The sequence below is a fragment of the Gadus chalcogrammus genome, chromosome 7 (genome assembly GCF_026213295.1).
Source record: "Gadus chalcogrammus isolate NIFS_2021 chromosome 7, NIFS_Gcha_1.0, whole genome shotgun sequence".
In the NCBI taxonomy this organism is placed as follows: domain Eukaryota; kingdom Metazoa; phylum Chordata; class Actinopteri; order Gadiformes; family Gadidae; genus Gadus; species Gadus chalcogrammus.
Genome location: NC_079418.1, coordinates 26,294,351 through 26,309,496, shown reverse-complemented (window position 1 = coordinate 26,309,496; position 15,146 = coordinate 26,294,351). Strand labels below are relative to the sequence as shown.

The 15,146-nt window shown below is 42.2% G+C and overlaps 2 protein-coding genes across 6 annotated transcripts in view; both read right to left on the bottom strand.

Moving 5' to 3' along the window:
• The window catches only part of LOC130385249 (glutamate receptor 4), a 1,260,456-nt gene that overhangs the window by 105,321 nt on the left and 1,139,989 nt on the right, over nt 1–15,146 (bottom strand). The gene's annotated exons all lie outside the window — the stretch shown is intronic.
• On the bottom strand, nt 9,142–14,995 carry LOC130385251 (uncharacterized). 4 transcript variants are annotated; one of them, XM_056593672.1, is made up of 3 exons: nt 14,853–14,973; nt 13,576–13,627; nt 9,142–13,435 (listed from the first exon to the last, which is right to left on the bottom strand). In XM_056593672.1, exon 3 carries the CDS (start codon nt 13,105–13,107, stop codon nt 10,693–10,695), a length of 2,415 nt encoding a protein of 804 aa, XP_056449647.1. In that variant the 5' UTR covers nt 13,108–13,435; nt 13,576–13,627; nt 14,853–14,973; the 3' UTR covers nt 9,142–10,692. The 4 variants fall into 4 exon arrangements, 3 of the variants coding, with proteins under 3 accessions (XP_056449647.1, XP_056449648.1, XP_056449649.1); XM_056593673.1 differs by having other exon boundaries at nt 14,862–14,971; XR_008895980.1 differs by lacking the exon at nt 13,576–13,627 and having other exon boundaries at nt 14,853–14,995.

Sequence of the window (15,146 nt, the reverse complement as noted above, 5' to 3'; positions counted from 1 at the left end):
AGACTAAATTTTGATTTTGATTTGTAAATCAAAAAGATTAGAACAGTTACCACAAAACATGTGCATGTATCCATTGTTATGTCTACATTGTCAGTAAATTAGGTGTTAATGAAGCTTGTGTTACATGCTAACGTTAATGCATTTTTCATACTTCATTGCAACACTGAATTTCTAAAAAGGGATCGCTTCTGATTTGATGAAGTCCTGCCTTTAGCTACCAAAGTATTTTCTGCTACGCCTACGTAATGTTTTTTGAAATGTTGCAGCAAGCAGCTAACTTGGTTTGATTGACACATTCCACACTCTACGCTTTGTCAAGGACAACACAGAAAATACTAAAATAATAAAATATATAGACATAGGTACATAAGCATTTTCCATGTTCCCGAATCTGCTGTATCAGGAAATAGATAGCTGTGAAGCCCCTGCAAAACATCTCACAATGATGCTTTCAAAATCTGTGTGTGTGTGGGTGGCATCTTTTCCCCCCACCCAACCCTCGTCTATCTCTGTCTGCTACAGGGATGACAGAGAGAAAACAGAGAGAAGGAAGTGTGGGGAAGATGAAGTGAAATGTGCTCAGAAAACGAGGAGCCCTTTTATTGTTCCAAATGCTGAGTGACCTAAAAATGTCAGAAAAGAGAATTGAGTGTGTCCATGCCTCTATGCACGGAGATGCACGCACACACGCATGTACACACACATGCACGCACACACACACACACACACAGGTTCAGTAATAATCTAGCTGTTTAAGTAATTAGTACCGCAAGATTCAAGAATATTCCAAAATGCACTCAATAAACTATCAAAAACATCCAGTGCGTCCCTCAATACATTATGTTTTGACTTTTTAAATGAAATTATGCATTCTGTTATCGCATTAGTATTGATTCAACGTTTTCAGTTATTGGGAAAATGGGAATGTAATGAAACCCAATCAAAATCAAGTAAAATAATGATAAAAATAAAGTAAAGTAATATGTTCGAAATAAAAGCTGTTTACAAAAATGTTGTGTGCACTTGATAGTGTTCTGGATAGTATCCACACATTACTAATGTAAGTATACTAGAAGCCGTTATTACTGAAACATGTACTGCAGTACATATTAAAGATTTGCTGAAAAAGTTAGCTTCTAATAACCAATTATTATTTATCTAAATTACCTTAACAACAATGAAGTCTCCCTTAGGGATAGGGTGAGAAGCTCAGCCATCCGTGAGGAACTCGGATTAGAGCCGCTGCTCCTTTACTTAGAAAGGAGTCAGCTGAGGTGGTTCGGGCATCTGGTAAGGATGCCCACTGGGCGCCTTCCTTGGGAGGTGTTTCAGGCACGTCCAGTGGGGAGGAGACCTCGGGGAAGACCCAGGACTAGGTGGAGAGATTATATCTCAACACTGGCCTGGGAACGCCTCGGGATCCCCCCGTCAGAGCTGGTCAATGTGGCCCGGGAAAGGGAAGTCTGGGGCCCCCTGCTTGAGCTGCTCCCCCCGCGACCGACCCCGGATAAGCGGATAACGATGAGGATGATGAACAATGAAGCATGGTATTCTGAAATATTAAACTTTTTTGAATGGGCTCTTAAATGAACACTTACACTTCAGTTTTCCTACAGAAGGACTTTCAACGCGTCAAATGATGGCATTTCCACACTGTATATCCCTCCATTTCAGACCAAGTGGATGATCTGGCACTGCCAGCCAATCAGAGGATGGCTGAGACGGCAGACGTTGCATCCAATCTTCTTATATCGCCAAATGACTCACAAGACTCCCCTTGTTGGTGTCCACTGCATATGATCTGTCCATTCGGATGGAATGCAGCGCTTATAGCGACTAATGTAACACTTCACTGCATTCAGGATGCTGCCCAGGAATTTGGCCAGTAGGATTTGGCTCTAACGCTGTATTTCCACGGATAAGGAGGCTGGGAAGATGAAAAAAAAGAAAATAAAAAAAAAGGTTCTAAACTAGCAATGAGAGGCATTGGCAACGTCTGAAATCGATCACTTGTTCACTAATATAACACTATATAGGGAACACTATATGGTACATTTAGGAAACAAGTCAGGCAGAGAATAGGGGGAATTCAGACACTTCATGCACCAGAAATCTATTGCTATGACTTGTACGAGATACATAAAAATGCTGCTTCGTCGAATACAATAAGGAAATATGCATCAGTTGTTGAATGATGGTGCATTATGGTTAGAAGCAGTGTACTAGAGTTCACATTTCAACACTATGAAACACTATTTGAAGGACTGAATGATTTCATGCACAGCCATTGGGACTTAGGCAACTTATATCTTTCAGCTTTCTTTTTTTTCTTTAATAAAAAAGCAATTCCTATTTGATCCAGGTGTTAGGCAGAAAGTCGGAAAGATAGACAAGCAGGCAGGCAGGAGGTTAAACAGCAGGCCGTCCAGCAAACATTATAGCAGGCAATCAAGCAGCAGGCAGGCAAGCAGTTAGAATCCCTGCAGGTGATAGAAAGGTCAACCAAAGAGTTTCTGTCCAAACATGTCCTTAAAGTGTTCAGACTTATATGAACTCGAACTTTTACCATTAATGGTTAAAAAATCGAACCTCAAGAATAAAGAGTTAAACCATATGTGCAAGCAGTAAAGAACTGTATGCATTCAGCCTCTTCCAATGTGACCAAGGACGCATCAAACCAGTTACTGCGGGTCCAGCTACGCTACGACTAACCATAACGTTAGTTACGTGGCCGTCACAAATCGTTATTGTGTATTGATTATTGTGTATTAGCGACTACACAAAATAAGCTACCTGCATCGTAAGTATCAATCACAGAAGGGAGCTTCAGCATGTTAGAATATAGGGAATAAGTGAAACAACCCCCTCTCTCTCTCTCTCTCTCTCTCTCTCTCTCTCTCTCTCTCTCTCTCTCTCTCTCTCTCTCTCTCTCTCTCTCTCTCTCTCTCTCTCACTCTCTTTCTCGATCAAAGCAGCCTGTCCCAGGCGATAAGATCTGGAAAGGCACGTCTTGCTTTACATTCCATCCCCTAGCTGATACACTCTTGATAACCTCTCTTTTCTTCCTTCCCCTCACCTCATCTCTTCTCCGTGGTCTGCGCAGGCTACCTCCTATCCCTTCTGTCCATCTCCCCCAACGCCTTCCTCTCTTTAGCCTGCAGTCAGACACGTGTGGAGGAACGAGCTGAGGAGCCCGGCCGGACCTCTCTGCTGCTTCTCCCTTCACTCTCCCGCCGTTCTGTCTGCTCTCATCCATCTTTTCCCCATGCTCTTGCGTTTCCCCATCCCCATCCCCCCCCACCGCACCCACTACTCAACCTCTTCCAATGCTCTGCTGTTCTTTTATCCTTTTCTCTCTCGTGCGCGCTCTCTCAGGCCTGAGGCTACCAGCTTTCTCCTGCTGATGTTGTTCACCATGTGCTCCATGAACCGTTCACCCTGCCAACCCTACCCCACCCCCACATAACAACCCTCCCAACTCCATCGTCCTGCTCCCCCCCCCCCCCCCCCGCCCCCACCCCCTCTCTCCCTCACTCCCCCCCCAAGCCAGATAAGAGATGCTGTTTTGTTTTTTTTGTGCTACTGGCCCTCACGTTGGATTTGCTTATTGGCCTTCAGTTAACCTCCGGAGAGCGGGGTCCGTGAGTCCAGCCATGTCTGCCCTCTTCAGCGTCGAGCCTCCAGCCGTGTGGGAAAATAATACCCCGATGTGGGCCGCCTTCAGGAACAGCCAGGCGAATGGGATGGATGACACACGTGTTCGATGGCACGCTGATACAGATTACGACGTGAAGGTACACGGAGCTAGTAACCAAGATGCTAAGGCACGCAGTATAGTGGTGAGGGAGTTGAACAAGAGAAAGTACTGAACATAGAGATGAACGCGGCCGGCCTGATGATCATACGCTATGGTAATACACAGCATGCGTCATCTGCAGGGAAAGAATACTGAGAAATGGGTCCCGCTTGAAACTTGGAATCCTATTCTGTGTGTATCAAATGTCTTATGTTCATGTGATTGATGTTTTTCTTTTCAGATTTGGATGATTCTAAAATAAATTAAACATGGTTCATCAGTACAGGCTTTGTATCGTTTTGGGTGTTTGAATACTCGGTCTCACACTGGCCATGTCTGTCCTTGTCAATGTGTTGAGTGAATGATAACTGGGTAATCATAATAATCTGGTGAAATATAAAGGAGTATTCACTGCAACGACTGTGCTTGGATACATTTTTCATCGTAATCCTTGTGATTGTATGAACCACACACATGTATTGTATGTATGTGTGTGTTCTTGTGTATGTTTTCCACACACAAGTTGGATTTCAGCGTGGATTTCACGGTGCACTTGTATATATGGTGCATTGTTTGACTATGTAATGCCTAGTGCTTGCGTGGATGTCTGTGTGTGTGTGTGTGTGTGTGTGTGTGTGTGTGTGTGTGTGTGTGTGTGTGTGTGTGTGTGTGTGTGTGTGTGTGTGTGTGTGTGTGTTTAAGAGGAGTAAAAGCTGTTTGTGCATGTGCACGAGTATGTGTGCATTTGTGTGTGATTTGTGCGTGTGAGGATTAGTCGCATGTGTCTGTGTGTGGGATTCTGTGTGAGTGGAGAAGCTGAGTTTGTGTCTGTGTTTGGTTGTGATTATGTGTAAGATGAGTGTGTGTGTGTGTGTGTGTGTGTGTGTGTGTGTGTGTGTGTGTGTGTGTGTGTGTGTGTGTGAGTGTGTGTGTGAGTGTGTGAGTGTGTGTGTGTGTGTGTGTGTGTGTGTGTGTGTGTGTGTGTGTGTGTGTGTGTGTGTGTGTGTGTGTGTGTGAGTGTGTGTGTGTGAGTGTGTGAGTGTGTGTGTGTGTGTGTGTGTGTGTGTGTGTGTGTGTGTGTGTGTGTGTGTGTGTGTGTGTGTGTGTGTGAGTGTGTGTGTGTGTGGGGGCCTGGGTGCCAGGAACAGTTATCGGTTCTGTCCAGCCTGCTGCACGCTCACTAAGCTCTTTAACGGAGAAGAACTCAGCAGAAACACACACCTCCACCTCTCCCCTCCACCTCTCCCCTCCACCTCTCCCCTCCACCTCTCTATAGTCCCTCACTCCCTCCGCCCCTCCACCTCTCCCTCCCCCGCCATCTATCATTCATTCAATCTGTACCTTCCAGTCAGCAAAAGGCTTTACTCGTACTTTTCTATTGTATACTCTGTTGCCTCTATCTCCTCTTACTGGTCCTGTCTTCTTTGTGTTTCCTCCTCAACACAAACACACACACACATACAAATATATATATTGCATATATATGTATATATATATATATATATATATATATAGATATATGTTTATAGATATGTTTATATTACTATATATATATAAATAGTATACATATACTTATATAAGTATGAGTATATATATAAGTATTTAGATTAATATTTATTTATATAAATATAGGATACTTTATATATATATATATATATATATATATATATATATATATATAAACAGACATACAGTACATATAAAGATATATAGGCCTTTATTCCAATATGAAGATATTGTGCTTCTCTTCTAAACCTCTCTCTTCCATATCTCAGGAAATGTCACTCACTTCCATCCCATCTTCCAACCAATAAATCCCCCCCCTACGCACACACTCACACACCATGCAGACATACAGGGAGACGGGTGTGTTCATAAACCTCTCCGTATAATCCGTCTGAATTTGGGAGTGGAAAAAGAGGAGTGAAACATCAGCAGCATCCGTGCATGTCCTCGCTCCTCTATCGAGCACTCACCCTGAACCTAGCTCTGACCTGTTTCACCTCGCTCTATCGAGCACTCAACTCACCCTGAACCTAGCTCTGACCTGTTTCACCTCGCTCTATCGAGCACTCAACTCACCCTGAACCTAGTTCTGACCTGTTTCACCTCGCTCTCCAGTGGGGGCAGCTGGGAGCAATTCACCCTTAAAATGGGCTATAACTTGGTGAATCATAACATCTGATATGTGTGCGAGTGTGTGTGTGTGTGTGTGTGTGTGTGTGTGTGTGTGTGTGTGTGTGTGTGTGTGTGTGTGTGTGTGTGTGTGTGTGTGTGTGTGTGTGTGTGTGTGTGTGTGTGTGTGCCTGTGAGCGTGGGGAATGGTAGAAACATGTCTCTCGGGAGGGGTAGCTCTCTCGCTTCCCTGGTGAAGTTGGTTTGCACGCCCCATCTGTCAAGACCCCTGATACACAGAGAGAGACGGAGGGACATTCTCCATCCCAACACTGATCAGCACACACACACACACACACACACACACACACACACACACACACACACACACACACACACACACACACACACACACACACACACACACACACACACACACACACACGTAAAGCAGGTAACACAAAGTTGGTTCCTTCTATGTGTGCTTCATTCTATGGTTTCTCCACAAAATACAAATGTACAATCCTGCTTTTTTTTTTAAATGTGTTTTAATAACGTAATACAAGAGTCTTTACGATGACTGGATACGTTCTTAGCATGGGTGGGACCTGTGGGGAACCTAGCTTTCACCAGTACTTGCTCTAGTCAGAAACTTTACAGTTGTTCTAAAGTGGTATCGGCATATTCTTAAATAAAGTGTAATTATGGAGTGAATAAGCCATCATTAATTGAAGAATGACAATAAATCATTCATCCTTTGGAAGCATTCAGCCAAGTATTGAGCTATCACAATTGTCAAGAGGAGTTATATTTCCTTCCCCACAAGATAGCAACTCGGTTTCACTTAATTTTACACAGGATGGAAACACAATTTATCTGGATCTCAGGTGGCAAAGGACATGCATGGGTCGCCTTTGTCTCCCATCTCCCTTCAGTAGCCATCTCTTCTTAGGAAAATAAGAAAAACAAATAATAAAATAAACGGCTAAACCATGGCTTAATGTGTGTTGTAGCTTTCGTAAACTAGGACAAAGAGGAAATTGCACGAGTTTAGTGTGTGTGTGTGTGCGTGTGTGTGTGTTTGTGTGTGTGAATAAATGTGTGTGTGAGTATATGTGTGTGTGTGTGTGTGTGTGTGTGTGTGTGTGTGTGTGTGTGTGTGTGTGTGTGTGTGTGTGTGTGTGTGTGTGTGTGTGTGTGTGAATACGTGTGTGTGTGTGTGTGTGTGTGTGTGTGTGTGTGTGTGTGTGTGTGTGTGTGTGTGTGTGTGTGTGTGTGTGTGTGTGTGTGTGTGTGTGTGTGTGTGTGTGTGTGTGTGTGAATATGTGTGTGTGTGAATGTTTGATGTTTGTGTTCGTGTGTCTGTCTGTGTATGTGTGTGTGTCGGGGGGGGTATTAGACTCCCTCTCTCTATATCTGTCACCACACTCAACCCGCACATTCTCTCATTCTCTCACTGTACTTGCCAATACAGAGAGAAGCACAGAGACCCTTGTCTCAATAGAGGGAAATTAAGCTCCTGAACATTACATAAGATGCCTACACAAGAAGGGGGGATTTATATAACAGGAGAAGACGGAAGGGGACAGGGAACAAGAACATAAATGGGGGGAAGGGAAGACAAAAGCAATCAAAAAATCAACAACTAAATGGAACAAAGGGGCAAAACGAGAACTTCAGACTTATCCTTATTCACAATTTGCCCTGGCTTCAAAAAATGTTTGAATGCAGCTGTAATGCAACCAAGTAGCTATTGGTCACTAGTGTCGACTGCTGAACAAAGGATGTAATACAATTTAGTTGGTGATGATGGCAAAGCCTCGGTTGGAGTACTAAGAAACCACCATAGTCCCACCCCCTGTGTTGCTTCGGCAGAAAGCTGATCAGGCCAATAGCATCTGAACATGTATGTAGATCCCTGCTCTCTATTCACCTCTGAATGTTCACTAAAAACTGTGGTTTCCTACCTTAGGGTCCCTTGATATGCATATGGCGTCACAGGAGACTGCGGACACGAACTGTAGATACTCGATGATAGACTTTAGCAAATATTTTCTAAAAGATCCTGTATACACTAAGGGTTGAGAACCACTCCCTTAAAAGGAAAATAAACCAAAAGTCACTTTACAATTGAAAAACCTTCTGATTGGGTTGTTAGTTTGACAAAAATGTATAATGGTGGGACATTCAATGTTTAAATACATGAGTGAGTTTGATGTGCGTTCCGACGACTGAGAAAGCCTTCCCTTTTTTCCATCACCTTGGCGGGGCTAATTCTCCTGCTAATTGGTCCAGCTCCCATTGGTCACTTGTGGTCCCAAAGGTGAGCAAAATTAAAATGTTGATATATATTGACAGTTATCTGCAGTACCTCAGAGTGAGGTGATGAAGGGACAGATTCTGTGAAGATGCTCATCCACATTTAGAGACAATTCCATAGCAGTATGTTGATATCAAATTGAGTGTGTGTGCGTGTGCGTGTGTGTGTGTGTGTGTGGGTGTGTGTCCTTGCAGAGGCACGGACAGCACTAAATCATGTCATGAGAAATGGTCAGATGTTAGACCCTCCAGCAGATGAGAAAGGTGTTTGAATGTCAACATCTGAACACACTCCAGATAGGGAGAGATGCCCGATGGGATTTTTTCCTGCTGGGCCTGTTTTCTTGAAAGAGTTTGTGTGGAGGAAAGAGGTTAAACACGATTCTGTGCAGGGGTGCAGTGTGTGTGTGTGTGTGTGTGTGTGTGTGTGTGTGTGTGTGTGTGTGTGTGTGTGTGTGTGTGTGTGTGTGTGTGTCCATATGCCAGCCCAGATGAGGCACTCAAGGGACTCAGCGCCTTAGGACTAATGTGTGGGTGTGTTTTGGGGCTGCGGGGGCTGTTTTGGTGGTGGGGGGGGGAGTGAGCGATTTGATACTTTCTCCAATGTGAAATGATTTCTCGCTGAGAGAGAAAGAACTTTGACAGATATGAGCCTTTACATTTAGTATAGGCCTGTTTATCTAGTGTGTTTTACACATTAATTAAGCACATCATTTACACAGGCTTTTTACAGGCTGTTAGCCCTCAAGCCCCCTGCCCAAGGAAACCTTACACAATGTTTGGTAGTACCACGAGGATCAATCCACCAATCCTCTGGTTAATGCAACCATGTCATCTTTGCATAAAGAATTGAGATCCCTGCTTTTTTTTGTTATTTGCATTTCCATGCACTTCATGGTTAAACCCGTTTTTTTAACCCGACATCTTTGAAGAATTGACTGCTTGAAGGAATGCATTTGGCATTGTGAGAATATTATTGATTGTATTCATTTATCACAACTATAGTGGACATTTTCCACATGGGTATCTTATTGAAAGGTGTATCGTTTCTGTCAATATTGTTTACTAATGTATAGTCGAAGCGCACTTCCTCCACAAATTAAACTCTTCCACCATCTAGTGGTAAGAACGTGTTATTGATACCATGTTTGGGACGGCAAATACAAATGCACCAGGTATCGCCGATGCATGTGTATAGTTCCAACCCCTCTTAATGCCATGTTGATCTTAACTATTTAACTACTAGGCTACTATACTATACTATACAACGCCATACTACGATTACTCCTGGATGAGCACCTGTGCTGTAGTCAGCGATCGGGGGTGCAAGAGTGAATTGCCAACTAGAAACTATTGTAGGCCTTGCTTAACCCTTGACCCTTGCTTAACTCTAACAAAGTATTTCAAAGAATTTCAATAACTTTTTATTTTTCTTCCCCTTAAATATGTAGCCTTTATGTTTTATTTATATATTTCAGGATTATCATGTTATTAAAGCAAAAATGGATTATTATCTCTTCAAGCATCAGGCCCTATATGCTAGGCTATTGATTAAGGTGTTAAATATTCAAACATTTTCAATTTATATAGAATAAAATTTTCCTTTCTGTAGTATCAGCATGCAACAACAAGAGCCTATCCTAGTAGTCTTCTTTGACAATGGGCAACAATCTTGATCCAAATGTTAAGTATATTTAATTTGCAATTGGAGTAACAAGGAATTTAGCCTAATCAATCAGCAATGTTCTTGACTGCTGATAAAGAACTCTTCACTAAACCATTCAATTAAATTATCCTACTAATACACATAAATCAGCTGATCTAGGTCAGTTAAAAAATTATTCAAACGTCTTACTCAATATTAAAGTTGGCTGTAGCTTTCTTTTTTTAATCAGGTCATAGGAATAAGCCAGTGCTATACTTCAGATTCCATTCCCATATGCCGTTTTCTGATGCTGTCTCCGTTTACCTGAAGCATCAATATAGCTAAATTCACCGGCCAAGCCACTGAAAGACACTCAAGTACCCTTATTTGTGAATCACTGATAAATACAAGGAAAAAAATCAATACTTGTATTGACTTTGTATTGGGCTCTACATAAAAGCTTAAATCCTGCAGAATGTGTTTTATTAGATGGTCCGACCAAAATAAGAAAATGTCAGTTTTAATTTTACATTCAAAACTTTTTACATTACACACATGATCCATTTTAACATCCATTTCCTACAACATAACTTACAATTGAGATATGGTGCTAGGAGGAGGCAAACATGAAAACATATCACTTCACACAAAAAATTCCTCTAACATGGTAATTGACAGCATTGTTCTTTTGACTAAAGAGCTAAAGGTTATCAAATATTTTTCCCTTTGGTACAATCTGTGGAATACAAATAAAGGTATTGTACTCCTTTCGAAATGATATAAACTGCAAACCACATGCTTACCAAAAACGATAATCCTAATCCAGTTTTACCTCAATATCAACAGGGATAAATTGGCAGACAAACTCAATATCGTCATTATCATCATCCAAATCACAGTATCCATCTTCCGGCTCTTCTTTTAAGAGAACCTGCCCACTGATTGGGAATTCAAAAGGTAACTCAAACACCTTGTTTGGATAGTCTCCCTTCCGGGTTGAACCTCTAAAGTTCCCAGCCATGGCTTTCACTTGGGATGCGATTGCAAGTGCAAAATTGCAGCGCCGGTGAAGCTGGGAGCTAAGGTCAAAGTTGTCTTCCAAGATCTTGTACAGCATAGGAACATAATTATCCTTCTGAGGGTTTTCCACCACATATCTGTGTACCTCATAGATGACCGCCCTGGTCAACACTTGCAAGTCCAATTTTGCTCTGGCTTCCCACTTTGAATCCATTTCAAGGTTTATCCCCAACTCTTTACATAGGGGATAGGGGTCACAATGGAAAGTTCCTTGTTTAAACTCCTCAGCCAAGTCCTTCTGTATGACCTGGTTGAAAAGTCTTTCTTTGGTGCAGCTTTTATTCGCTTGAACAATCTTAGCAATGCACATGTTAAGTTCTGCAAATGTACCAGTTCTGAAGTACCAGTTCTGAAGCGCTTGCGCGATTTCTCCACCTTGAGGGTTGAGGTCGAAATTGTGCTCAAGAACATCAAACATGACCTCCCAGACATTGCCACACAGCTTCCCGACAAAGCTACTCACTTCTAGCAGAACCCCATTGGTCAGGAGACCCAAATCCAGTCTCTCATTCAAAGGCCGCTCTTTCACTGCCCAAAGGTTTACCCCCATCTGCAAACAGAAGGGGTAGTCCTCCATGGACGGTTCAAGAAATGTTGCTGAGGATTGATTAACTGTTTCAGCTGCGGTTGAGGAGCTGACGATATCAACCATGCGGTAAGACCCCGGAAAATTAACAACAGAATTTAAAAGATCTGCCAATTTTTCACGGCGACGGCTTTCAAGATCTTTTACTTTTGTGGTGACATGCCACTTGAACCTTGTCTGCACTGAATCCAGTGGGTTAAGCCTGAAGTTGTTTTGATAAATCTCAAGCTGGAATTTCGATTGAGTTCTGCGCATATGACAAGCAAATTTAAACATGTCCTCCAAGATGTCATCAGTTAGTAGTTGCAGATCAGTATTTAACTTCACACCAGTGCCGATGTTAAAGTCCCAATGTGTCTTTTTGTGTTTGAACCACGAAGTGAGGATCTGTTTACTGCGCGCTGTCCGTCGCCTCCAGAGTCTAAGCTTTTCACTGGGCACCTCTATGCCATGATCATGCACTGGATCGGAGAAAGTGTATGACTGTTCTCCGGTCTGCGATTCCTGCATGGCATCCATGTCTTCGTAGCTTGTTGCAAAGAATTTCTGATCATCATGTCGCAGGTGTCCGAAGTCACAAAACACATCATCATACTTGGGCTTTCGCTTCCTTTTGCCATGCTTTGTAAGTGATGCTAAGGCTTGGCTGTCATAGTCATTGACCCATCTTCTTTTCCATCCTCTTTTCCGAGATTTTCTTTGGACAAAGATGCAAGGCTTCTTTCTGAAAGCCTGTTTGGCATCACGCTGAATTAGGTCATTTCTGCCATTTCTGATCTTTATAATTTTTCCCCAGATGCAATTTTCATAAGCGCTGAGATCAAAATTATGATTGAGCACGTCTGAGAAGGTCTGACGTTGTGTTCCGCACACCTCTTTAACAAATTTGAGCACTTCAAAAATGACTTTGTTGGTTAAAAATCTTGGGTCTAGTTTCTGCTTGGGCGTGTTTATGGGTCTAATGTACAGATCCAGACCAATGGCATCACAGAGTGGGTACAAACCCTTTACCACTGTGCATTTTGTTGCCTCATCTACATGCTCAGTTTCACCATCCTGGTCAACATGGTCAAATGCTGTGGCGGCTTCATCTTCATGAATCCTTTCATGGCAGATTGGTGTAGATTTGACCAAGAACTCGCTCAAATTGGTGTAAGGACGACTCTGGACCTCTGACACACCAGATAGATTAAAAGTATTCGGGTCAGGAAGCAAAAACACTTCGTCCTGTTGGGAATATTTTTTCAGCAACCCAATTTTTGTGAATAAGCGGTTTGTAAACAAAAAGCGCTGTTTATCGTTGTCCATGCCGGTGTCGAAATTATACTCCAGGATGTCGGACAACAAGTACTTAACCGACCCTACCGATGCTTTACTAAAGTCATAGATGTCCAGTACCACTCCATTTGTTAGCAAACTCAAATCCAGTTTGGTCTTCCTTTTGCAAGCCACGTTGAAATCCAGTCCAATTGCAGCAGCATCTTGGAAGGGACCTGGTTTTCGCCTATAATTAAATCCACTGTGAATACGAGACTGCCAAATATACTCACTATCTGTGCAGTTCATTTTGGCTGTTTAAAAGACCCAACTTGTTACAAATTAAGAAAAGTTTTTGGTCTCGTACAAGTCTTGCCAGTAGACCGTCCAGTCAGCTACAGTTCCAAGTTTTAGTACTAGACAATCCACTGTCACTGCATGGAGCATGACTCCATCCAAACGGAAGATATGATCTACGAATGTCTTTTTCCGAGTAAAAGGGCATCCTCATCCATGGTACAGATTTCTTGGCTGAAACAGTAACTGGCGGACTTGTGCAGTCACCAGCATGGCACCAGCTTCACCTGCAGGCCTCTTCTGGTCCACACCACGGATCCAAGTAGCAGTTTCAGAGTCTCTGATGAGAGAGGATAAGGGATGTCAATAGAATGTTTTTGGAATGACTCAGTTGAAGCTACATTAACCAGCCTCTAACCACCTACATAAATCATACATTTCACATTATTAATGATCCGTCAAAGAATATATATATATCACCCTGGCACAGAGGATGCGGTTACCCCACCAGAGTCGCTCGCTGCTACGACTCCTGAAACGAAGAGTTCCAGAGTTAGCTAGCAGTATGTAGGTATGTTGTATTAGCCTATATTATAGTAGATTGGGCTGTTTAAAACACGTCAAATTGAATGCAGATACTGACATTAACAGAAGTCTGCATTGTTGTCTTATTGTGAAAGTAAATTTGTCTATAGACAGCTGTGGGAAACACTTATAAACCAATGGATTATTTTCAAAGCGTTTAATTCACAAATTTAAAAAAAAGTGTCCATGTTTTAATAAATTGGTTTAGTTACAAAATTGGGCAGTGGGCAATGAATTTACTTCCATCATATCCCAAACAAGTGTTCAACAGCCCCCATATCTGTATCGTTGTCAAACCAAGGTAGGCCCTATAGTAAACACATGAGGCGAAAAAAGTTTGTGCTCACTTGTCTCATTCTATTTTCATTCTTACCAAGAAATAAGCAGTTATTTTTTATTCAGTAGGTACACTTCGTTCCAATCATTTAACAACAACTCATAGACTTCGATCATTATTTATTCATATTCTACTCTGTTACTACTGTTTTTTTTTTACGGCTGGTTTGCTGAATAGGCTAATGTAGCTAACAATTACAGTGACTAGCCTGACTGTTCTTCCACGACTTAGCGTGGTGTAGCTATGCCCAAGGAGACAAATGGGAAAGCTAGGTGCTACGGGAGAGAGCTGTGTACGATGCATCTCGAATCTCTCATCGAGGGTGAGATGGTCATGTTTAGTTAAAGTTTGGAAATCTTTACATATGCGGTTAGAGATCAATTTGAGTCGAGGGACAAAGTAAACAACTATGTACTGAAATTCGCCATTTCTAACCGTATAATCCACAAGGCTCCAAAACCTAATTTAGCACTCTGGTGTGTCCGGTAGTGTCTCCCGTAACGTTAGTGCACCAGGTTCTGATTCGCGTTGAAAGCAGCATAGATAGAAGACTGAAATAAAAACTAGAGATTTGAAAGCAGACAAGCAATCTACGATTTAAAGTTTACCATGATGGTAAACTATACAACTCGTAGTTCAGTAATTAACTATTGTTACGCCTGAATAACATTTATCCCGCCGTTCTGGTAAAAGGCTTTTTAAGACGAATGGTTTTGCAGGACAAGCACCAAAGGACATGCTCTGAAACGGTTTGGTATAGGTTCCCGTGTAGGCCTACATACATTCAGCATAGGCACACAAATAAATTAAACGGTAGAATAATGATCACACTTACCGAACTTACAGTCTTGTTCAAGCTACCATGTAAACGCCGTGCATTACAAAAGCACAGCTAGCCACATAGCAAAAAGACAATAACAAAAGCATGGGCTGAGAAGAGGGCTGGACTCTTCGTTCTTGCTGCTTAAAACCAATCAGAACATTGCTGCATTCTTGCCCATGACCAACGTGGGTGTGAGGCGTGACTGCATTTAAAGATTTAAGATAGTTACATTTCTCTTGTGTTAATGAGATTCAGATTGTATATGCATGCGTTTCTGCATTTAAAACTGAGGCATCCTGGGTCATT